This window comes from Melospiza melodia, chromosome 14 (genome assembly GCF_035770615.1).
Source record: "Melospiza melodia melodia isolate bMelMel2 chromosome 14, bMelMel2.pri, whole genome shotgun sequence".
NCBI lineage: Eukaryota > Metazoa > Chordata > Aves > Passeriformes > Passerellidae > Melospiza > Melospiza melodia.
This window is the reverse complement of record NC_086207.1, coordinates 6,111,257-6,135,012: the sequence shown is the minus strand read 5'-3', so window position 1 is coordinate 6,135,012 and position 23,756 is coordinate 6,111,257. Positions and strand designations below refer to the sequence as shown.

The following is a 23,756-nucleotide window of genomic DNA, read 5'->3' as shown; positions in this document are numbered from 1 at the left end:
AAGAAGAAGGAAAACATTTTTGCATTTTCTGCTGAGAAAAGGAAGAGGCCGTTATTACTTTTATATATATATATATATATAAAATCAAATAAATTTAAAAATATTATATATATATATTGCCATTGCCATTATTACTTATTGCAATAGTGTGACATTCCAGAGACTTGAGTTTGTGATAGCACAGATGCAGATTTCTCTGTCCAGAAGCTGTGGGTACACCCTTGAGTTCAAAGTTAATTTCAGAGAGGAAAAGTAAATGTTTCTTTTATTTTTTTTCCATTTGATTTATATTTGCCATTTGTCTTCTGAATATCTAAATTACCAGCTCACAGAGGGAATTTCCAGCACATTCTGCAGTTGATTTAGGCCTAATTCAGTACTTGCCATCAGAATTATACCAATATTTCTGCATTTGCAGCCTTACAGAGTGTGCCAAGCAGCACCCTGGCATTTGCAGCCTGGTGGAAAGCTTTGTGAGCCTGGTGAGGGGGCTCCTGGAGAGGCTGCTGGATTATCGCGCCGTGATGAGCGACGAGAGCAAGGACAACCGCATGAGCTGCACCGTCAACCTGCTGGTACGGCCCCTCCTGCTTCTGGAGAGCCCAGGAGGAACCCCTGGGGAGGGACAGCACCAGAGCCCATTTACTGAGTAGGAGGGGAAATCTTCCTGGGGGCAGCAGTGGGTGACAATGTTCTGTAGTGGTTTAAACTCTGCAGCAGGAGATTTTATGTCTCTTTGCACAAATATGTGTGTGAGTCTGAAAGCAGCGTTCACCCATGTGCTTTGTTTGCTTTGTGGGCTTTATCCACCTTGATTCTGTGGATAAACAGGAAAGTTTGCTGCTCATATGCCCATTGACAGGCTTGATGGGACAGTGGCTTCTTGACAGAGTGATGAGGAGCTGACCCACTTGCTGCTTCAGCATCTCCATAGTTACAGTTCTCAAATGCGGGCAGGAAACCTGCAAGGCACCTTTGCAGCTGGGTGCCAAGAGATTTGAGGCTCTGCTCTTGTCATAGGCCACTCTGTCTTCTTTTCTATTCCTGTTTTATAATTGCATAGAAAGATTCTTCCTCCAGGAAATTCCTAAAGCTGAAGAGGAACCTCTGCCACCTTTGAAGTGTTACACTCATACTCTCTTTGTCCCTCAATAATCGCTGTGCAATAGGGTGTCCAGTTCTGCAGCTCTTCAAGAGACCATTCTTGTCAGACCATTTTGCACAGCCTCAGCAACTTGCATCCCTGCAAACATATTATGGTGACAAAAAATGAGCTTTATTCCTGGAACTGGCCCCTTTAGAGATATTGCACAACAATGCTCCATAACTACAGTGTTGCACATCTGGTTCAATACTTACAAGCTTCCACCAAGTGTAGCTGGAACATGTGGTTTATTCTGTTAATTCATTTGAATAACCATATTTTCCTCTTCTCCAATAGAAAATCCTTCAGTAATAATCCCATTATGAAGCAGGAAAAGTATATGTATGTGTAAAACCATACATATAACTAATAAAAATATTAATTGAAGAAGTAGTTCCAGTAGTTTAAACTTCAGATAGTCTGTAAATAATCTACTTTTCATACTATCTATGCTTTCTAACTACCAAGGAAAGCAAAACCTCAGTCTGTGTGTGTGTATAGATATAATTTTATTAAAGGACATTAAGAGGTAACTTTAAATGTTTGTGTCCCTAGAATTTCTACAAGAACATTAACCGTGAAGAGATGTACATCAGGTATGGCAACCATTCTATTGGATCTCTTTTGGAGAGGGCAGTTAATATTGTGAGTTTTGGTTTTATCATTGTGCTTGGATTTCTGTCACCCAAATGACTCTATGACACCCCAGCCTCATCTGCATTCTCACTCTGTTGTTAGCTTAGCCTTCAGCAACAGGGAATCTGTGATATGTATCCAGCAGAAGCAATTTTTTTCCACAAGAATTAACTATTAATTGATCTAATCACTCAACATTCATTGTCTATTGTTTAAAATTAGGAAAGTGCAGATAGATTTGAGGTTTGAGGGAGAATGTATCACGCATTTAGTATGGCAGAGAAAACATTCTGGTTTTGTAAAGTGGCCCAATCTGCTGATATCCTTCAACCCTGATATCTGTTGCATATCCTTCAATATGCAACACTCCATGGGCAAGGTTACAGCTGAGACATTTTCTGTGGGAACTGTAAATTCCTGCAGATGTGCCGTGGCCTCTTGCTGTCTCCAAGAGTTCTGCACGTGGGCTGCAGCAGATCTTGCTGCTTCTAAAGCTCCCTGTTTCCTGCGTGTCCTCTCCTGCAAAATCTGCTGAAGAAAGTCCAGAGTCCCAGCTGAAATGAGCCCTGGAGGTGATTCAGAGCTCACCCTGGAGCTGAGCCAGAGAGGCCGGGAGGAACAACGCTCCCTCAGCTGTCATTTCTCAGGGTGATGCCTTGTGAAGGCTGACCTAAAACAGAAACTAGACAGAGCTAAAGAATAAAATAGGGATTTATTAAGAGGCCTCAATGGATCCACCTTGGGCAGCACAACCCAAAATGGCCACAAAAATGGATGACCAGTCCTGGGGTCTCTCAATTTTATCAGTTCTGCATATTGCAGTTCGTTGTCCAGTTACAGCTCCAGCCCATGAAATCACATCTTGTTTTCTCTCTTCATTCCACCATTGTTTATGCTCTTGGGGCTGAGATTTGGATCATTTGTCCTTGGGTCCCCAGCTAGAGAAGGAATTTTTTGTCTCCCTGCTCTGTGCAGAGAGCTCACCATGCCCTAATATGAAGCCCAGACTTACACACTAAAGCAGAATAGAATCTGAAAAATATAAAAACTAAAATCTAGGGCATCAAGGGGGAAACTTTCTGTTGGGCTGGCAACTGGGAATGGGAATGGCTTGGACTGCCACAGGAAGATGTCAGAGCTCCTTTGTCTCAAAACCCCTGCTGGGAGTTAGAGGGAGGGATGCAATTTTCTCCTGGCTCCTGTAGATGCAGGTTGAGCCCCATGGTGGGCAGTGGCCATGCTGGAAGCAGCAATGCTGCCATAGGGATCAAGGAGAAATTCAACTTAGAACAACTCTTCTGCCCCCACTACCTCCAGGGACTGCTTTGCCTTTCTGGGCTGGTATTTTCCACTTTCTGCTTCCTCCTGTGATGCGCTGTGGTTGCATCTGTGCACATGAAGGTGGTGTGCCTGGAAGGGTGCTCTGAGGAACCCTGCAGGAATCTTGGCCTTGGGGGTGTCCCAGACCCTGTGAGCAGCCATCCCTCCTCGCTGAAGAGGAGCTGAGCGCAGCTCACAAGGAGAGGACAGCTCCTTCTCCTCCTTTCCTGCACAGAGGTTCAGCACACAGAACGATCACAGCAGAGTGTGAACAGAGCTTCAGCCCCATCAGTGTCCTTGAAGAGTCTTTGGGGAGCCACAGTGTGACATCCATGGAGTTTCTGTTATCTGGAACATTCTGACACTCAGTATTCCACTCATGCCAGTCTCCAGTCTAATCCTTGCTCTCTCCTCTATCAGGTATTTGTACAAATTGCGAGATCTTCATTTAGATTGTGAGAATTACACAGAAGCAGCATACACCCTTCTACTCCATACGTGGCTCCTGAAGGTTAGATTTTCTAAACTCAATATATAATTAAGCATTTGCAGTGTTCAATTTGATATTCTAAAGTGAATATCTTAATCTCTGAGTTATTTTCCACTAGGGTATTCAACTTTTCAGTTAGAAATACTGCAGTAGGTTGTATAAAATTAACATTAATTGTTGAAATTATATTTTCAGTAGGTGATTAAAAGCCACCATATATTGCTGAAACTAAATATGGTAGAAAAAATAGTTTTCCTTTACAGTAAGAACATTGTGTACAAATGTGACTTTCATTTTGGCAATTTCTTACTACCCTAAACATAAGAGTTATGAAAATTAAACACAGTTCCAGCTATCACAAGAGGACACACATTTTAATTTTAAATAATATGGATTACATAAACAAGTTATGTTGGCTTTCTTTTGTAGCTGGTGATTAATTATCTTTCACTATAACTATTGTTCATTACCAATGTAATGAACAGTATCAATTAAAATGGTCAGTAAGATCAATTTCCATTACAAGGGGACATTCCAAATTTACATGTTATTCAGCAAAAATCTGATATCTCTTATGGAATTTACTTTAGTGCAGAACTATATAAATTTGTGCTATTTTGCTTAAACAATTTTGATTTTTTTTTGATCATACAAATACAAGATATATTGTCTGTATTGTTATGGACAAAGAACAATATATGAAATATTTTCATGTAAAAAATCTAAATCAAGTCGATCAGGATGATAGCATTGGGGGAAAAAAAAATTTTCTCATGTAGATTCTTATATAAAATTTGTAAGTGGGGCAAGGATAGGCAGGTATAACATTTTAAAATACTTTAAATGTTTGGTGTAGTGCTGGTTATCACATAAAATACAGCACTTACTTGACGAGGCAGTGAATGCAATCCCTGTGCCTTTCCCAGTTTGTCTGTGAATGGGTAAAAAAGACTTGGGAAGAAAACACTTGGAAGAGCCCAGGGGACCTCGTGGGAGGGGAGCCTTTGATGTGAAACACTGAACTTGAAAATTCTTTTTGCTGTGTTCTCTTCCTCAGTGGTCGGATGAGCAGTGTGCACCCCAAGTCATGTCAACAGAGTTCCAGTGCTCCCAGACCTACAGACACCTGAAAGAGAATCTGTATGAAAAGATCATAGAATACTTCGACAAAGGAAAGGTAAGTCTGGAGAATTTTTCCCCTCCAAATCTCTCTGCTGTGCTACTCTGAACAGTTGTGTTTAATGTGTATAAAATATTTGTGAGGAAAAGCTTCTTTGAAATGTGGGTCAAGTAAAAATTGTGTCCTGGAGGCTTATTCCCAGAGATATCTCTTCCATAGGAAAATGTTCTTTCCTTGACCTCATTCACAGAGAAAGGGCTAATGTCTCAGCACATTGTTACAAGCATCTCTGTCAGGCACCAACAAAATACAATAAAAAATGTTGAATCTACTTCCCCTTACAAAGAAAAGAGCATGGACTACACAGATTCCATTTCTAAACCACTCAGCCCTTATCTCAAAAAAATCCAGATGGTTCAAAATAGACATATTTGTTTAAGAGAGGACAGAGAATTGTATCCTAAACTTAAAATGTAGTAGATTGATTCTCAGTACCACAGTTTAGTTCAATTTAAGACAAAAAAGATGTTAATAAAATTACCTGTCAGTGCAATGGCTTTAGAGCTGAGAATTTTGGAAATAAAGCAAGGCACTAGAAAGCAGAAGAAACTCTGCAGTGCCAGATAATTAATCCCATGACCCAATAGGATCTTTAAGGCATTATGTCTTGTTCAGCTGCAGCCAAAGGTAGGAAGGGGAAGGCAATTCATTTCTGCCTCTGTAAAAGAAGCCCTTCCTATAATTCACAAGGTAGAACATTTCAGCTTCAGCCCCTCAGGTTTCCTGTTGGCATCTGCAGGAGCTGCACTGCAGCAGCGCCCACCCCCTGTCCCAGGAGAATTAAACCCTCCAATTCCTGATCTGCAGCACCCAGCACTTAGCCCAGGCCAGGGGTAGCTGGCCAAGGAGCCCCTGGCAGCAGGTGACAATGGCCTGATGTGTCACTGGCAGTGTTCTCTCAGCAGCAGCAGACAGCTCTGCTCAGGGCCCCCTTTGTCTCTTCTCTTCTGAGCAGCTGAGGAGACAGAATTTGAGAAATATCCTCACAAGAGGGAGCTTCTTCCTGCTTTGAGATCACTTCTGTGAAGTGTCCACAGCAGATGAGAAAAGCAGTCCTGGTGTTTCAGTGTCAGTCACTGTCACAGGCAGCTGTAAAGTTGTGTGGACAGAAAAGCTGCTACCCTGGGCAGGTGGAAATTTAACACCTGTGGTTATTTAGCTGTCCTAGACAAGGCTCCCTGTGATTATGGATGCTGCAGGACATTCTGTTAAATGGTGTGTGTTTTAAGGACAGGCAGGTGTCAGTCCCCCCATAAACTGCTCTGTGCTTGGGTATGTTCTGAATGTTATCCCCTCAGTGATTTACTCTTTTTTTTTTTCTTTAATGTATCTGAAAGGTTAGATGATTTTTTTAAAATGTTACTCTAATAATAAAGTAGGTTTACTTATTCCTTCCTGTAATGAATCATAAAACACTTTTATTTTTTAACATTAATCTGCTTTCCTTAAATTTATGATTGCCCTGAGTCTTCCACTCTAAATGTGCAGTTAATAAATGAGTGCACTTTAAAGACAGCATAATCAATAAAAGTGCAGTTAAACTCTGATGTGTTGAAAACTTGTTTGTTGGTACAGGATTTGCTTTTTAAATGTGTGGTTGCATTGCAGATGTGGGAAGAAGCCATATCTTTATGCAAGGAACTTGCAGAGCAATATGAAAAGGAGGTTTTTGACTATGAACTTCTAAGTCAAAACTTGGTAAGATTATATACAGACCTTCAAATTATTGCAGTCACAGAAATTAGTGCTTTTCAGCTATCAAACAGAGCTGCCTATGAGCTTGTCGTCTAAAATAGATTTTTAATTCATTTGTTGAAGAGTTCCTATTTCACTGTAGCAATCCAGTGGTAAAGGTTCATAAGTAACTGCTGGTTAAAGTTGCATGAACATCTGTTTATTGAGGTATTCTGAAATGTCTGCATATGAAATAAACATGTTCTCACCTAGGGAAATTTAAAGGCCACATTTTGAAGCCTCTGTACTGCCCTAGGGTAGAAAGAACACCTGGATGAACTTTTCCCCCTAAATTTTTCTTTCCATTTTAGCAGCTTGGATTTTGACAAGGCTGAATAATTGTGTCCTAATCAGGACTGTGGAAGTATTACAGCTCAAGGAATTAGAACTAGGTCCAAAGGATAGAAGGAGAATTTTAAAGGAAAATAAAATATTCAGTTACTTGTTTTCATGAAAATTGAATTAATCCTAAAAGGATCCCACCCCCCACCCAAACCTTTTTTTCTACTCCCAATATTTCAATTGGGCTCCCAATAATTCAATAGGGCTCATTCGATAGATATCTCTGAATCTTCCTCAAAAAAAATGGTGGGAATCAAGACATGATGTTCTTGAATGGTGCTGTGTATAAAGAAAGTTTCTTTTGCTCTGTTTTTATCATGATTTAAAAGACATTTTTGCCAATTTAAGTTGCTGTGCTGTGTTCTCACAGACATAACACCTAAATGACACTTGGTACTTTATGGAAGAACTTGTTCTAAGCCCTTTACATGGTATGTGCCCTTAAAATGAGCCTAGAGTAAAAACTGGAGTTGATCCTACACCTCAGGAAACATTTGAGGCAGGGAGTTTTTCCAAATGTCTTATTTCAGTAATGCTATCAGTAGCCAGGGATCCCTTTGGTGGCTGCTTTTCTCCTAAGTTAAGGGTAAGCCAATTCTGAGGTCAAATATTAAAGCTGAAACCATACCCAATTTGCTGTGTATTATATTTGCATATAAATGTAAACAGTTTTTAATGTCCCCCTGCAGCCTCCTGTGTGAAAACTGATTATTGCTGTAGCTCATCAGCTGCTGGCTCTTGCATGTGTAGTAGAGGTTAAAAATGCATAGATAAAACCCCCAAACACAAGTAATTACAGTTGGTTTTGCTTTCAGATCCAGCAAGCAAAATTCTATGAAAACATCATGAAAATTCTGAGGCCTAAACCAGACTATTTTGCTGTTGGATATTATGGCCAAGGATTCCCAACATTTCTCAGGGTAAACTTGATTAAATCTTACTTTTTCATCTGTTTTGTTTTCCTCATGATTAATGACCAGATTCCTTTTTGACCTGTAAGTATGCTTTGAGCTGAATTGTTCAACACCAACTGTCTTGTACTGCTCTAAGATTTTCCTGAACGGCACAAAAATTCCTACTTTAGGACAATTGCGGTAAGTTTGAACTGGTTTTATTCAAATATGCCGAATTTACACTCTTTTCTTTACTTTCCCTTTGTTTTGACTACCATGAGGGAAATCCAGGCTCCAAAGGGGTTTTTTAAAGAAACCAGATGAACTTCGGAAGTGGTGCACAACTGGATTGTTTTTTAAAAGATCATTGTTTTAACCACAGTTTTAACAGTTGTAACCACAGTTTTAACCACAGTAGTTTTATGAGTTCAGACTATAAAAACAACCTAAATATTTGATATTGAAATTATTTAGTAGTTTCTTACTACTAAAAGCCTCTCTTACATACAACAATTAATAGGGAGTCTTTCTTCACACTTGGAAAGCAATGAGAAGCCCTGCTACCCAAGTTTAAAGGCCAAAGCTGCCTTGAAAACTTTGGGAAAAAAGTGAAATGATAGGCTGGTGAATATCCTTGAAAACTTTGGGAAGACAGTGAAATGATAGGCTGGGGTTAAACCACTGTTACTGTTTCTGAATAATCAATCTTTGAGTCCGGAGTCTCTGGAGAGTCAGTGCTGCTTTCCAGCCCCTGGTCAGAATGGTGTTTGGCTGTAGAGCTGGTTGATATTCAGAAAACAGAAACCCTCATTCCAAAACCTGGCCACTGCTGTGCCTTTGTGTGGATTACCATGAAACTGCAGCTTCTGCCTCAGCCCCACCCTGCCCAGTCACTGCCTCCTCATTCCTGCAGAACAAAGTGTTCATCTACCGTGGCAAGGAGTACGAGAGGAGGGAGGATTTCCAGGCCCAGCTGATGAGCCAGTTCCCCAGTGCTGAGAAGATGAACACCACTGCAGCACCTGGAGAGGATGTCAGGAACTCTCCTGGGCAATGTATCCTTGCACATGGGGGAGATTGAGAGGGAAGGAGGGGTGGGAACCTTGTTGTTAGCACAAGTTTATCCGTGTGTCTTGGTCTGGAAAGACAAGTGCCTGCTAAGGAAGGCAGGAGCATTCCCTGAAATGGAAAATGTAAACCCCCCTTCACTTCCAAATTGCTGTAAATTTTAAATTAAGGGGCTTTCAGACAAAAAAAAAAAAAATGGGAGCAGGAAATAACAGTTCTTTATTAGAGAAGAAAATAAAAAGCTAAAATAAACAATGCAGTACACTAGAAAAACACTGACAGAGTCAGAACCCAACCTGACACCTGTGGGTCAGGGTGTTGGTGGCAGTCCCATTGGAGTTGTGGCTGCAGCCCTCCTGCAGTGTCAGGGGTGGTTCTGCTGGAGCAGGGATCCTGTAGAGAAGGATGTATTCTTCCTCTGAAGATCCAGTAGAAGGAGAGGCAGCTGCTGTTCCTCTGGGGAATCCAGTGGAGAATCCGTGCTGGTGTTCCAGAGTCTCCAGATTATATCCAGGCAGGAATGCTTGGCTCCTCCCTCTGGGCTCACGTCTCCCAATGGGATGCTGTAGTTCTTATCAGTCATGCAGTGACATTCAATGGCCTGTTATCAGCAGATGTGTCCACAGAGGGAGGAATATTGTGGAAGAGATAAGGAAAACTGTCCACTGAACAGAAAACAACTGCCACACAGATGGTAAATAGAATACAATTTGCTTGGCAGTCCAGGACACTGTGTGAAACAATAATATCCTGAAGAGGTTGAAAGATTACCAACGTGGCAGCTCAGTTTGCACTTTTGCCTGCACATCCTCCATGTCTTTTCTGGTTTGCTCCTAAGAGAGCTCCTGTTTTTCTGCCAGTTCTGAGGAGTCTGTCTCTTTCATTCGTCATAGAAACATTTAGGCTGGAAAAAACCTTTAAGGTTGAGTCCAACCATAAACCTTGTTCACCCATGTTCCCAAGTGCCACATCTACATGTCTTTTAAACCCCTCCAGGGATGGTGACTCAACCCCTTCCCTGGGCAGCCTGTGCTAGGGCTTGACAGCCCTTCAGGGAAGAAAATTCATTGTAGCTCATACATGGTTTAGCTTTATTTTCTTCAAATGGCAAAACCAGTGTCACACACTTGAAGAGACCCAGTTTAAAGCAGCAAATTTTCTGTTACCTCACATTCATAGCTGTTATGTCTTGATGTTTAATTCATGTCTTCTTTGAGCACTGCTCTGAGTGGCACAACACTTCAGTATCACCTCCATTTCTTGGCAACATAAACGTCCCAGGTCCCTCAGAAATTTTCTTAGGAAAATTAAATTACAAACCTTATTAACCAACTTCTACAATGGCCTCAATTTTTCTTGATTAGAATAACTCTGATTATCTTTTTCTTCTGATTTGAGTCATTACTGACTGAGCAGACATGAGATCACCTCATTGTGTGCTGATTTTCCTTTATTAATTTTCAAGGTAATGTTGTAACACTCCACATACTCTCTTGAGTCTGTTCTGATGGAACTTTCTGGAGGAAAAAAAGGAATACTTTCTTTTCACACTGTTGGGACTGAAGTGGGAGTATTACAGGCTTGTCTAAAATAGCACATTAAGCTTGAAAGCCAGGCTCTCCCAAGTCTGTCTTGTCTCTTAACTAATTATTTTTTTTTTTTTTTTTGGAGAACACATGTTTCAGTCCTTAAGGTAGAATTTGCTCATCTATTTGCAAGGAGCAGGAGATAGGAACTACTTCTGCACTTATGCAAAAGGATCTAACCAGAGGGCATGAGTTTCAAACATACTGAAATATGTAAGGATGTGATATATTTACTTACAAATACAGGATTCAGATTTTAAAAACAGCACTTCTATAGAAAAAGGAAATCTCAAGTAAAAGGGCTATTCAGTTACAGATTTCAAAATAAAATGTTAAGCATCATGACTTTATGCATGCCTAAAGCTACACAGTGAAACTGTTAACATCAGACATGGTTGATGTTATTTTTGTAAGTTGCCTGCGCTTAAAAATTTAATGAATGAGTCAGTGTGATAAATTCAGCTGCAGATATTCCAGCTCAGGAAATAATAAAAATATGCAGTTTAGAATTAATATGTATTCACTGGTTACTACTGGCAGTTTTCTCCTTTTTTGGCCAAGGAAACTCCAGAAATGAAACCCTGAACACTTCAGTTTTTTCACCAGAAAATGTCTTTTTTATTATTACTAATTTTTTTACTTCTCCTGCAGCCTACAGTATTTCATACTAATAGTTAATAACATGCCCTTAACTTTCACACTTTCAGATATCCAATGTTTTACAGTACAGCCAGTCCTGGAGGAGCAGCCTAGATTCAAAAATAAGGCAGTGCCTGATCAAATCATAAAGTAAGTGAATTTCTGTAGTAGACAGTATAATGAAAATCAGTCTATGTTCCTAAATTGACTACCATTATTTTGTGAATTCAGTCATTTGCCAATGAATCTTGGAGTTTTTGTTGTATTAACTAACTGACTTATGTACTCCTAGAATCAGAGAACAGTTTGTGAGGGACACTGCTCAGAGCTCCATCCAACCTGTCCTGGATGTTCCCCAGGAACTCCATGGGAGAGCTTGTGCCCATGTACCACTGAAGAAATAACTCATGGATGCAGGGCAGGGAGGTGGAATCTGTGCTTTGGGTTGAAGTTATTGAGTTTTCAACTCAGCTTCTCAGACAAGGGGTGGGGAGAGGGCTCTTGGAGGTGACTGGCAGTGTGAGAATGGTTGAATGAAGGCTCTTGAATGAAAGAATCTTTTTATATCTTGTCTGAATACATGGTGGCAAAATGGTTTCTGCTGGTGCAATGGAATATGGATTTTCTAAAGGAATAAAGGAAATTAATTGAGCAAAGTATTTTGAGAAGAGACTGGCCAAGAGCTGCTTCCAAACCAGTTTTGCCCTTGGTCTGCAGCCTTCTCTATGGAATCTTTACTGAAGTAGCAACTGACTCAGAGTGGAAAAATAAGAATCACCTCCCCATGTACACCAAAGTAAATAAAGCAGATCCAAGCACAGGTCTGGTGTGACAGGATTTTAAAATAAACAAAGACAGACCAAAAAACAACCCAACCCAAAAAGCCACAAAAAATTGTGGCTCTTATTTCAACTACTGATTCCTTTTAAAATCAGTAACTGAAAGGCAGATTATAAATGTGGTCCTGTTGGACCAGATTTAGGTGTAGAGCCAGCCACACTTCAAACTGCTTCAGTTTATGTAGCAAAGTGTTCCTTGTAAAGTACAATCTCTGCTCATAGGGGAGATTTTGTAATGGTTTGTCTCAGCTGCAGAATTCAACCAAACTGCTGATTACATCTGGGCTCAAAGATTTACTTTTATGAGTTTACTTTATTGGGCATTTAATTGTTCATTACATTAGGTGTTGACAATGAATTTATTCTATCAAAGAGCTTCAATATATTCCTTTCAGCTGGAACTGCATAAAGGGATCTGACTCAGTGTGGCAGTATTTTCCAGTTATATTTCTTTTCTGATGAAGAAAATCTTAGCAGTTTGGATCAGAAATCATAGTTTCCTATGAACTAGCATACCATGGTTTGCTTAAATCAGATGTTTGGAGCTGCTCTGTTTGGTTTTTTTTTTTTGGGGCTTTCAAAACATGGTTCAGTTTTACTGGAAGAGATTTCTGAGATTATTTTTTTTTCTGCAAAATGAGCTTTTACTTAACAGGGGTTTAAATTTAATTCATCTTTAAAAGGAATACTAAAAACACAAACTAGAGATTTTTCTCTGGAAAGCAAAATATTTAGCAGCAGCACAAAAAACTCTGCAGTGCCAGTGCTAAAAGCCAAGTGGTTGCAAGTTTAGTGGAAAGATGTGCTCACAATGATGGAGAATGAAACATTAGCTGAATAGAACAGAATTTAATATGAATAACATGAATTTTACATGAATTTGCAAAGGATTCTTTACATTGGTGTACCCCTCTAGAAGCACTTAAATACATTCCATTATCTATCCCACAAAATTGTTATTAATGGCTTCAGTTGTTGAATTTGTTGAATGTTGCTCAGCATTGAGAGCAGGATTGTTAGACAAGATTAAATTGCTTTTTCATGAAGTGCCATGTTCCACTCCAGGTGAAAATAGCTGCTCTTCTCAGTCAGTTCTTTGGAATGAAAGAGACTCCTTTCATAAACCAGGATAAAGTGGCAAACAGGGCATGTGCCACAGCAAGACAGGAGAGGAAAAATCTCTTCTAGTCCTCCTGTAGATTTGAACATTAATCTGGAAGTTCTGGAATTTTTATACCTGGGAAATACACTCAGTAACAGGCTGAAGCTTAATACTTATAAAATACTGTGTGTTGACTCTGATTTATAGATAAAGTAGTTGCCTTCTGAGTTTCCAGTAAAGTCCTTTTTTTCTGAGCAGTAAATTTACTTTTAATTAAAAACTCAACTACTCAAAATGAAATATTTCTCTGTGATAAAAAGATCTATTAATTTCTGGTTTCTGGATTTTACAATAGTAATTTTAAAATCTTTCAGCTTTTATAAGTCAAACAACGTGCAGAGGTTCCACTATTCAAGACCAGTCAGAAGAGGATCTGTTGACCCTGAAAATGAATTTGCTGTAAGTAAATTAACCACAAGGTGATGGATGTAGTTCTGGTAACTGAATTTTGATCCTAGCTCCTTTCTTAGACTCAGATTACTCTTTATATACACCTTAAGATCTGGTTCAAAAACCCAAATGCAAGACTTCTCTGTTTCAGCACTACCCCTGTGTACTTAATTATACATCACTGTTCCAGTTGCAGGTAAATATGCAGGTAAATTATGCAGTTAAACATGTTCAACGTGTTTGTGTTAAGCAGGAACATTTTCTGATACAGGTTTTCATTAGGAAACAAGGTGACATGTAAATAAATATCAAATGCTTTGCTGCTTGTAGTTTACAACATTTCCATCAGCTGCCAGGCTGGCAATGGGGCGAGTGCTGTCTGCTTTCATGGGTCCTGTGAAATCTCAACTTGTGAGAGAACTGCCTATGTCATTTTTACTCCCATGCCTAATTGTGGAATGCTGAGGAATGGCCTTCACTCTTCAAATATTCTGAGAAATCTACACCACCATAAATTACTTTTCAGTGTTAAGAATAAAAATGTGGTGTCTGTATTTTTTATTTTACAGGTATCTGGTATTTTATGGTTTGTTTTGAAAAACATCCCATTCAAGCCTTATGGCTAAAGCTGTGCTCTTGGCATACTGCTGGAAAAAGCCATTTCTTACAAAATGTACAGTTTCTGTTATGTGTGTGCTGATTAGCAGAGTCAACCCTTTCATGTAAGAGCTTCCTACCTGCAGTTAAATCAGCACCTCAGACACAAACTCTACTCTGGCAACCCAGAATGTGCTGTCAATACTCAGCAGCACCTTGGCTTCCTTTGCAAATGAGAGAGTTTGGGCCCATTTATGAAAATACCCTGAAATGGTTTTAGGAGAGCTAAATTGTTGATGTTTTCATTGCTGAGGACAACAGATAAGGTGCATATTTCCTTCAAAGAGGTGGAAACATGGACAGCTGGAGTGTCTTCATTACATCTATTATGGTATTTCTCCATGAGCTGATTCTGAAACAAGGAGCAGCAGGGTAAATGAAACAGTGGCTATTCCAAATACCAACAGGCAGCCTTGTTCAGAAAAGAAAAATGAGAGAAACAAAAAAAGGTCAGAATTCTGGCAAGTTGTTATAGGGCTATTACTGGTTTTAATTGCCGAAATGCCTTTTGAATGTGGAGGGAGGAAATATAATCTGGGTAGAGGGGAGAGCAGGTCATTTAATGACAGCTCTTCCATCTGTAATGGCAAAACTAGGGACACAGACTAAAAGATTCAAAGGTAATTTTCTTTTTCCTCTGCTTTGTGCAGGCTTTGTGCCTGAAGATGACCTAATCTGAAATCAGGAAAACTATTTGCTCAATCACTGTGCTAGATTCAGTTTGCAGTGTCTTTTTATTCAAAAAATATGCATATATTTTCCATTTACCTCTATTTCCCTTTGATATCTCAGAAGGCAGAAAAGATGAAAGTATCAATCCTGAAATATCATTTTCTCCTGCTATGTCTTTTAATAGTCTATGTGGATTGAGAGGACCTCCTTTGTCACAGCCTACAAACTCCCAGGGATCCTGCGCTGGTTTGAGGTGGTCTCCATCTCCCACGTGAGTATTGATGGGCTCAGGGTCTGCCCAGCTTGCAGGTGTTCAAACAAGTCTGCAAAATTATCAACAAGGCTACAGTTCTCTCTTTTTATACATTCAAAACCATTATTATTTACATTTAATCTTTCTATTGCTCAATACAGGATGAATATATCTTATGCCTGATTTATAGTTTCGGAACTGAACAGGTCTGTGTGGGTTTGCTGAATTGCAAAACTGTTGTTAATGTACATGAATTTTATAAAACCAAAATGATCTGTTTATATCTTTATGAACCTTTGAACTCTTTTGTTTCTTTATAGTGCACAATTAGTCCTTTAGAGAATGCTATTGAGACAATGTCCACGACAAATGAAAAGATTTTGATGATGATTAACCAGTACCAGAGTGATGAGAACCTCCCTATTAATCCACTTTCCATGCTGCTGAACGGAATTGTTGATCCAGCTGTTATGGGTGGCTTTGCTAAATATGAGAAGGTAGGAGCTTTGGAGTCACTGCAAAGAACATTTTCAGGTGCACCATTTCATAATCCTCCTACATCCTTGTTAAAGTGGCAGTGCAGTGGGGATGGGGAATAGGAAAGCAATCATTCCATCATTTAAGGGATCCTCATATCCTCTTTTCCTGGTCACCTCTGTCTTTGAAGTCAAACCAGAATAACTGAATTTGTCAGTTGATGTAAAGCATGATACTCCAAACCTGAGCCTTTTTAGTTTCACTGTAAACTTAATAAAAAAAATAATAATTTGGTTTCATAATAAGGGTCTCAAAGTCAGAAGTGCTGGATAAAGACCAAATATATCTTTTTAAAAAGTGCACCTCAGTTCCCAGCTGATAGAGGGAGAAATTATCACCAGCAGCATCTGGCTGAGGACCATGCATGTGCCTCTCCTCTTTGATGACCAATATTATGATCACCAGCTGGGCTCTGTGGATTAATGCTTGATTTCTTTACATGTCAAAATGATGGACTGTAATTTTTTTTCTCCTAAGGCTTTCTTTACAGAAGAATATATCAAACACCATCCAGAGGATACCGAGAAGCTGAACAGACTCAAAGATCTGATTGCTTGGCAGGTAATTTCTCACTGACAGCCACCACTGAGGCTTCACCAGGGTTCCTTTGTTCCATTCCTGTCTAGCAGGAGAACACAGCATTGAGCTGATTGTGTCATTTCCACTTCTTTTTAACCCTTGAAAGGTATTTTGTACAACACATCATCTGGAATGGTTTATCAAATGCCACATATATCAGGCCACATTTATAATTAAAAGGGATGGGATTTCCAGCTTGGGTTGTATTCCTGAAGAGAAAACTGAGAGCATGACAAAAGTCATAATGATTTCATGAATTTCTGGGGTTGGCAAATGTCAGAAACTCTCTTGGGAAATAACTCTTTCCTAGAGTATTTAGGGTTTTTTGTGGGGGTTGGTTTGGTTTTTTGTCCACTAGAAACATTGATGAAGTATTTGCTGCTCTCAGGATTTATTTTCATGCTCAGTGGCCCTTCAGGATTTCTGCTGTGTTTCTTCTGTGTGGTAAACAGCATGGAAGACTATAAGCAAACATTCTTATCTGTATTTCCAGAGGGGAACTGAATATTCTCCCTATACTGGCAGCACTGAGGTTATTTGGCTTTACTATTTATTATTTTATATACTGTGTATGTAAAATGAGACAACCAGCCTGCAGAACCCTTTTGTCCTCAAGAACAAAAATGCACCTGTGGAAGATAGTAGCAGAAAAAATTCTGGTTTTGCTGAGATTCAAGAGAAAATGGCTCTTTCTGTTGACCTGATAATGATAATGAAGCAGAAAAATCATGACCTCAGAAATTATCCATTCTCTTTCCATTAACCAAATACAAACCATTGCTATCAATAGACAGATAGAGGGATGGTAAGAAATAGTGGGAGTTCATCTGGGATTTTACTATCAGAAATGAATGGCTCAAGGTGTTTCTCCTCATGTTCCACATCTCATTTTTTGTACTTACTAGAAACATCCCTGGAAACGTCCAAGGTCAGGTTGGCTCTGAGCAACCTGATGGAATTGTCCCTGTCTATGGCAAGGGGTTGGACTGGATGACCTTTAAAGATCCCTTCCAACCCAAACTAGTCAATGATTCCATGATTCTGTCTCTCTTTCATAGATGAGAAACAGCACAAATTTACTGTTCATTCCTCTCCCAGCCTTGAAATGAATCTTCCAAATAGTTTCAGTGGAATAGTTTGTACTATTTTCTTAATGTTTTTGAAGTTTCTTCCTTTTTCATTTTGATTCATCCCAGTTTGGTTATTATTTGAGTTGTACATTTACAGTTTCTCCTGTGTCATTGCCCACCACAGCTCTGTGTGTGATTGTTTTCTGGCCATCAGAATCTCTCCATGAATTCAGTGGGGTTGACTGACCTGGCATTAGAAAATAAGGGGAATTTCTGCCTATCCCTCCAAATCCCTCTAAGGAATTTCTACCTATCCCTCCAAATCCAAACAGATCTGTCAGTAACAGATGGGCTTTAATACCACAATTTTAAAAGTTATTTTGGAATTTCACTTCCATAAAATATGATCAATGTGACGGGTGGATCAGTGTTCACAATGTTTACTGAGTCAGAACACAAAAAGGAAGTGTGGAATCTAAGTGGATTTTACAAAAATATCCCAGATATTAATGCAAAAGAGTTAAAAGCTGAAGTAAAGCAGTTAGAAAAGGTTAGCGGCAGCAGGGGAGCTAAAATCTCGTAACATTAAATATATAGAAGAGAGAAAACAGTTTCTGTGAAGCAACTAACATTTTTCAGAAATTTACTGGGAAAACCCATTTTCCATGAGCCTTTTCCATCTTGTGTCTGCTGCTCCAAGCTGACATCAATGGGCAAATCCACCTGCCAGTCACAGGAAGAAATTTGCAGTTGATTTCCAAGATAATTTAAACACAGCCAGAGAGGTTGTTGGACACAAATGAAAAGTCTCACCTTTTTTCTTCTTTTGTTCCTCCTAAGATACCTTTCCTTGGGGCTGGAATTAAAATTCATGGAAGAAGAGTTTCTGATAATCTTCGTCCTTTCCATGACCGGATGGAGGAATGTTTCATGCATTTAAAAGTTAAAGTGGAAAAACAATATGGAGCCAGAGAATTGGTATTACTCTCCTTTTAACCTCTACCCAATTTCTCTTTATTTAACACACATCTTCTTCTAAACAAAAACATGCTATTTTGTTTTGCATATGGATTTTCTTGTGATATAAAAATAGTAAGATCTGAGTTGTGTCATCCAAGAGCTGATTCAATTCTCTGACACAGTAGATATTCCTCACTCTGGAAGATTTTTTGTATATTTTATTACGACTTAAAATTGCAAATCTTTTCAGTCTTATTGAGGAAGTAAAAGCAAGTTCTTATGTTTGTTCTCTTTGTAATTTTTCTTAGTGGTTTAGGGCTTTGATCTGCAATTGATGTCTCCCTGTGCCAGCCATTTCCAACTGTGTTGTGAAGTAAAACCTGTCATGTGTATAATACTATAAATATTAGTTGAGAACAAACTGAAATATCTGGCAATTGAAGGATAACTTCTGAATACAAACTCCCCAGATAATTCTTGAATAAAATATTCTATCTGAGTTGTGCAGGGTAGCAAGAATGACATTGCCTGCTTTTTGTGATTAAATGCCAGTTGCTTTGGAAATTATTTTATATTTTTGCTTTCAGCATTGGTGATTTTATAATAGAATGTTATAAGGGGAAAAGTAGCAAGTTTCTAATTTAAATTTTGGATATGTGCTGTATTATATACCAGTATGATGAAAATTCTATATATCTATCTGAATATTGCTTTTATTTTGCAATAATAGAGGCAGCAATTGCAATGATTTACTTGAAATTGTGTAATATTATATCTATTATATATATTATATTATAATATCATTACTATGTATTATATATAATATATAGTATACAATATATAACATACTATAATGCAAAAATATATAATACATCATATATTATAATATATATTTACATCTAATATATTATAATTATATGATATTGTTAAAATATTAAGTTGTATAATTATAATTATATTATAATATATTATTATAATAATATTATAGCAATAATAATTGCAAAAACAGAGGCTGTAATCCACAATCAGAGATACTGCCTCTTGCTTGAACCCTCCAACACTCTTAGGACCAGCACTTAAAAAACCCAACCTATTTAAAATTTTGCAGAGAATGAGCTTTGTGAATTGTGTTTAGGATTGGTTTGGGCAGGTTTGGGTTAAGAAACCCAGCCTATTTATAATTTTGTGGAGAATGTACTTTGTGAATTGAGTTTGGAAGTTTTGAAGAGTAAGAGCTCATCCAGATCCAGGACAAATCGCAGTAATTAATGGGAGCAGACAACTTCTTTAATGCCAGGTGTTAAACACCTGCACAGTGTTGAAGCCCTGTGTTAGGAGGATGAATTAAGAGCCAGGAGTTTGACAGGATGTGTTTCTGTTTCCCTGCTGTAGCCAGAGTTTGATGAGAAGAGGGTGGGGCGGCCGAGGTCGATGCTGAAATCCTACCGCCAGTTATCCTTTATCTCCATGCGCTCCATCAGCTCCGACTGCAGCACTCCCAGGAAACCTGCCTCTGAAAGGTTGGTTGCAAATGCACTTGGTTATAAATAATTCCTCTTTTTCAGTCCTGTTTTTTAATCAGTTTTATGAGATGAAACAGTAAGATTTTATAAACGCAAGGAAAATCACCAGCAGCCTTTTTAGACTACACCAACATTGTTTTAAATTGTAGCTATCACTTCCTCTATGCTGAAAACTACAGTGTTTCAAACTTAATAGACAAAATGTGTTCAACTCTCATAAAAAAAAAAAAAGTGGTATTTCATTTTCAGAAAATAAGTAGTTTAAAAATTAAATCACTTTTCAAACACCAAGATCTGTGGTTTTTTACAAGTTTCTTTTTAAACAGCTTTTAACTTAATTAGGATATTTTGTTTGTAAAGGTTGTTCCTTATGTAATTACATTTTACAAACTTGAAAAGGAGGTGGAAGATTTTAGTAAAGTCTGAAGTCTAGTTTTAGTAAAGTCTATAATAATGTAAAATGCTTTGCCTAATGGAAAACAAAGAGACTTTTAAATTTGAGAGAACAATTATAGGTATAGCTTTGTCATCCACAAATTGTTTAGTTCCCTTTATAAATTATCTTTCAGGCACACAAAACTTCCTCCCAAACAAGGTACATGTAAAACTGAACCTGTTGAGCAGTGTTTGATTATTTTTTCAACATCTGATCTCCCTTTCTGAGTAGCTCACTTTGAAAAATTCCAGTGGTGTATGACCCTAATGTGGAAGGGTTGGTTTTTAAGACAGGCCTTGTTCTTCTTTGAGATTCCTGAGGCTGCTCCTGCTGCCCTCCAGAAGGGTGGAGCAGACCAACATCATTTGTGTGCTGCAGCACACCAGGACACCTCTGACACAGCCAGACAAGGCATCCTGCACCTGCTTTTGGTTCTTAGGATGCTAATTTGTTTCTAGGTCAACAGATTGACCACACTTCTTGGTTTATCAATTTTATGTTGTAACATAAGTTCAGTCCCATGCTCCAAAGGTTGAGAAGGGAGTAAAGCAAGCACCAATTTCATGGTTTGGTTTGGTTTTTTTTAATGAGAAGTAGCCCAATTTTTAAACTGTAAAAATTAGAGGAAGAAAGAAGGTGGAAGGGGGGGTTAATCTCTGGATGTGTGCAGTCTTGTCCAACATGGTGAAATAAATAGGAGAATGCATTTAAAACATGGCAACAGACTAAAATACTCTGTTCCCCTTTGGTCCTTGTACAACCAGAACAGCCTGCCTCACTTTCAGCACCACCATCACCAGACATCAACTTGCCATGTGAGCTCTGCTCTGTTTAGTTAAGCTGATGCACAAATCTATAAAGAGGGATTTGAGCTCATTTTAATATTTTACGTTCTTCACTACATTTTAAGATGGTGTCACACTGCCTGAAGGCATCTTATTTGTATCTCCAGTTGCCAGCTGCTAAAGCACATCAGATACTTTTTGCCAGCAGTTTGCAAGGCTGCCTAGAAAGTAGAAGGAGAGAATGACCTGCATTTATATTTCATGGGGAAATGACATCAGAATACCAGCAGCTTTTAAAATATCACTAAGAAACTTGTACTTTTCTTTCTTTTGCTCCTGCAGCTTTGATCTGGAAGCAGTGCTACCAAAGCAAGGAAAGGCAGAAGCAGAGGAGACTGCTCCTCAAAATAATCCTCATCCTGAAGTCAAGATGAGAAGGTCCAAAAAAAGAACAAAAAGAAGCAGTGTGGTGTTTGCTGATGAGAAGGCAGCAGCTGATATTTCTATCTCTGACATGAAATGTGTATGTCACTGATTTAGTGTTTTATAATCCATGAAAAAGAGGACATTGCCCCTTTCCTTAAAAAAGGAAAATATATCCCAGAGAACTGCAGCTGTCATAAAGGGAAGGATGCAGAGATGATCTGCCCTGCCATGAAAGAAACATGCGAGATGCTGCAGAGAAAACAAATCAGTGAGAAAATCAGATCATCCCTCCTGGCTTCTGGTGACAGATACCAGAGCTGTGAGGCTCTGGCAGATTCTGGTTAGCTGAAAAAGGAGCACTGTGTGGGGAGGGTTAAGCTGCTTTCCTGTGGAGAGGCAATTGACTGTGCTGACATTTCACGGCAGCTCCTCGCGGTCAGGGCTGATTCAGAAGTGATGAGCCCTGGACGTTTTGTACCTTGTTATGGAACATGCAGCTGTTAGGAAACTGCAAGATTGCAAACACTGCTCCTTCAATGGTGCCAGACTGAAGTTTGGAAGCACTCCATAGATCATCCAAGGGCTTTTATTGCCCTGCTGGATCATTCCAGTGACTTATGTCACTTACACTGGGCCTTTTTTATACACACAGTTTAATCCTGAAGAGAATTTGATTTTAGTGTATGTCCTTTAGATACACAGGCCCCATCTAAATTAAAAAGCCAGGCAGTAACAGATTGCTGAAATACATGGAGGGAGCATAAATAATTTGATCAAAACTGTTTGAAGGAATCATCAAAGGTAAAATGAATGGAGGAGAAAGCCAAGGCTGTTTGGGGAAGCACAGAGAAACTCATGGATGATTATGACTGTCTTACACTGCATGTCCTTGTGCAAAAGAGAGATAAAGCACAGTCATCCTTTGAGGAGCCCTGATATAGAAAACCAAGTAACACCTTTGGCTTTTGATGAAATTAGATAACACATACACCAAACTGTGGGGATCCCACTGTGAATTGAGTTAGAGGATTTTCTTCTGCTTCAAAAACTCAGTGACAAAGCTTTGCAGCAGCCAAGCTGGGCATGTTAATGCAATAGGAATTAAAATGAAATGTTTTCAAAACTTCATTTTTCTTTGCAGATCACACCCAGAGTTGTTTGATGGTATTATGCCAAAAATAGGGTAGGAATTCAGATTTCAGGTCACAGATTACTTCTGTAACTTTTTTAGAATTCTTTTTTTCTACGTAGAATGAGAAGTTTTTATCTAACTATAAATTGTCTGCAAAATTGTTACATATTTTTAGACTGTACTTCATATGATACATGAACCAAAGTCTCAGTCCATCATTAACATTTGGGCTTTTTTTATTTAACAGCTATCAAGGAAATACGAGTTCATGAGTGACACCAACCTCTCAGACCACGTGGTGGCACCTCAGAAAACTTCTGTCCTCAAGCAGATGAGCACTGTCAGTCGTTCTATGCCTACTATTGCAGGTAAGGTGCTTACCCCAGGGTGAGAATTCTGAATTTTATTAGGATGTTAAGAAAACAGCAATGAAGGGTTTGCTCCTAGCAGGGCTGGCAGCTCTCTCCACCCTTGTGAAATCCACTGGGACAAAGATTATAATTGAAGAGTGTTCTGTGCATGTGAGGCTGTACTGCTCCAAGTGCTGGGTAACACCATAGTACCTTGTGCCAAAATGCCAATTCTGTTACCCCTGGAGCTCTGATTTCACTTCCTTGCACAGTGTGAGCATTCCTACTGCCTACAAAGAGGCAAGGTTTATTCAGCTTCCCTGCTCTGTAGGGCCTCAGGAGCACAAACAAGGCTTACAGCCAAGGGCAGTGTGAGAAACTGGGAGAAATGCTCTGTGCTGTGCTCTGGGGGATGAATATCCCCAGAGCTTGCCCCATAACAGGATTTTGACTTCTGTTTTTGAAGGCAGAGAGGAATCCCATAGATTGCCTTACCAGGGAGGCAGGGGAAGCAAGATAACACAGCTGCCCCCAGAGAGATGTGAGAAAGAAAAGGGAAAGTGAGACTGAAGTTGGAGCTCATCTCTAGGCTGGGGCACACAGACAAACAGGCCCAGTTTCAGTCTCTTTCACCCCCTTGCTCCACAGGACATCCCATTTCTTAGCCTGCATTTCCTCTATTCCTCTCACTGCCCCTCTTTTCCAGATGCCTGTAACAGATGTTCAGCACAACACAACAGCCTGCCATGGCCCACTTCTTTGGCATGTGTTTATCTATTTTTAATTCTTTGGCCAGATTGGTTCTTTTTTTTCACTGTTCAGTTTCAATGTAATGGAGTTTGTTGTTTACCTATCATTTAATTTTTTATTCTAGGCTTATAGTTGGATTAAAAATGTCTCTATTTTCTCTAATCATTGCAGTACTTCACAATTTTGAGTTCTGCTTTGTCTTA

General features: G+C 39.1%; 1 protein-coding gene across 1 annotated transcript in view; it reads left to right on the top strand.

Annotated features, from left to right (window-relative positions):
• Positions 1 to 23,756, top strand: part of DOCK2 (dedicator of cytokinesis 2) — a 159,538-nt gene that overhangs the window by 132,876 nt on the left and 2,906 nt on the right. Inside the window, exons 35-50 of the mRNA XM_063168555.1 lie at positions 419 to 575; positions 1,700 to 1,740; positions 3,521 to 3,611; positions 4,648 to 4,767; positions 6,379 to 6,468; positions 7,662 to 7,766; positions 8,653 to 8,794; positions 11,101 to 11,182; positions 13,348 to 13,432; positions 14,937 to 15,023; positions 15,326 to 15,502; positions 16,020 to 16,103; positions 18,032 to 18,169; positions 19,544 to 19,671; positions 21,238 to 21,418; positions 22,701 to 22,821. Coding sequence (XP_063024625.1) covers positions 419 to 575; positions 1,700 to 1,740; positions 3,521 to 3,611; positions 4,648 to 4,767; positions 6,379 to 6,468; positions 7,662 to 7,766; positions 8,653 to 8,794; positions 11,101 to 11,182; positions 13,348 to 13,432; positions 14,937 to 15,023; positions 15,326 to 15,502; positions 16,020 to 16,103; positions 18,032 to 18,169; positions 19,544 to 19,671; positions 21,238 to 21,418; positions 22,701 to 22,821 — 1,829 coding nt within the window. The remainder of the gene's footprint in view (positions 1 to 418; positions 576 to 1,699; positions 1,741 to 3,520; positions 3,612 to 4,647; positions 4,768 to 6,378; positions 6,469 to 7,661; positions 7,767 to 8,652; positions 8,795 to 11,100; positions 11,183 to 13,347; positions 13,433 to 14,936; positions 15,024 to 15,325; positions 15,503 to 16,019; positions 16,104 to 18,031; positions 18,170 to 19,543; positions 19,672 to 21,237; positions 21,419 to 22,700; positions 22,822 to 23,756) is intronic.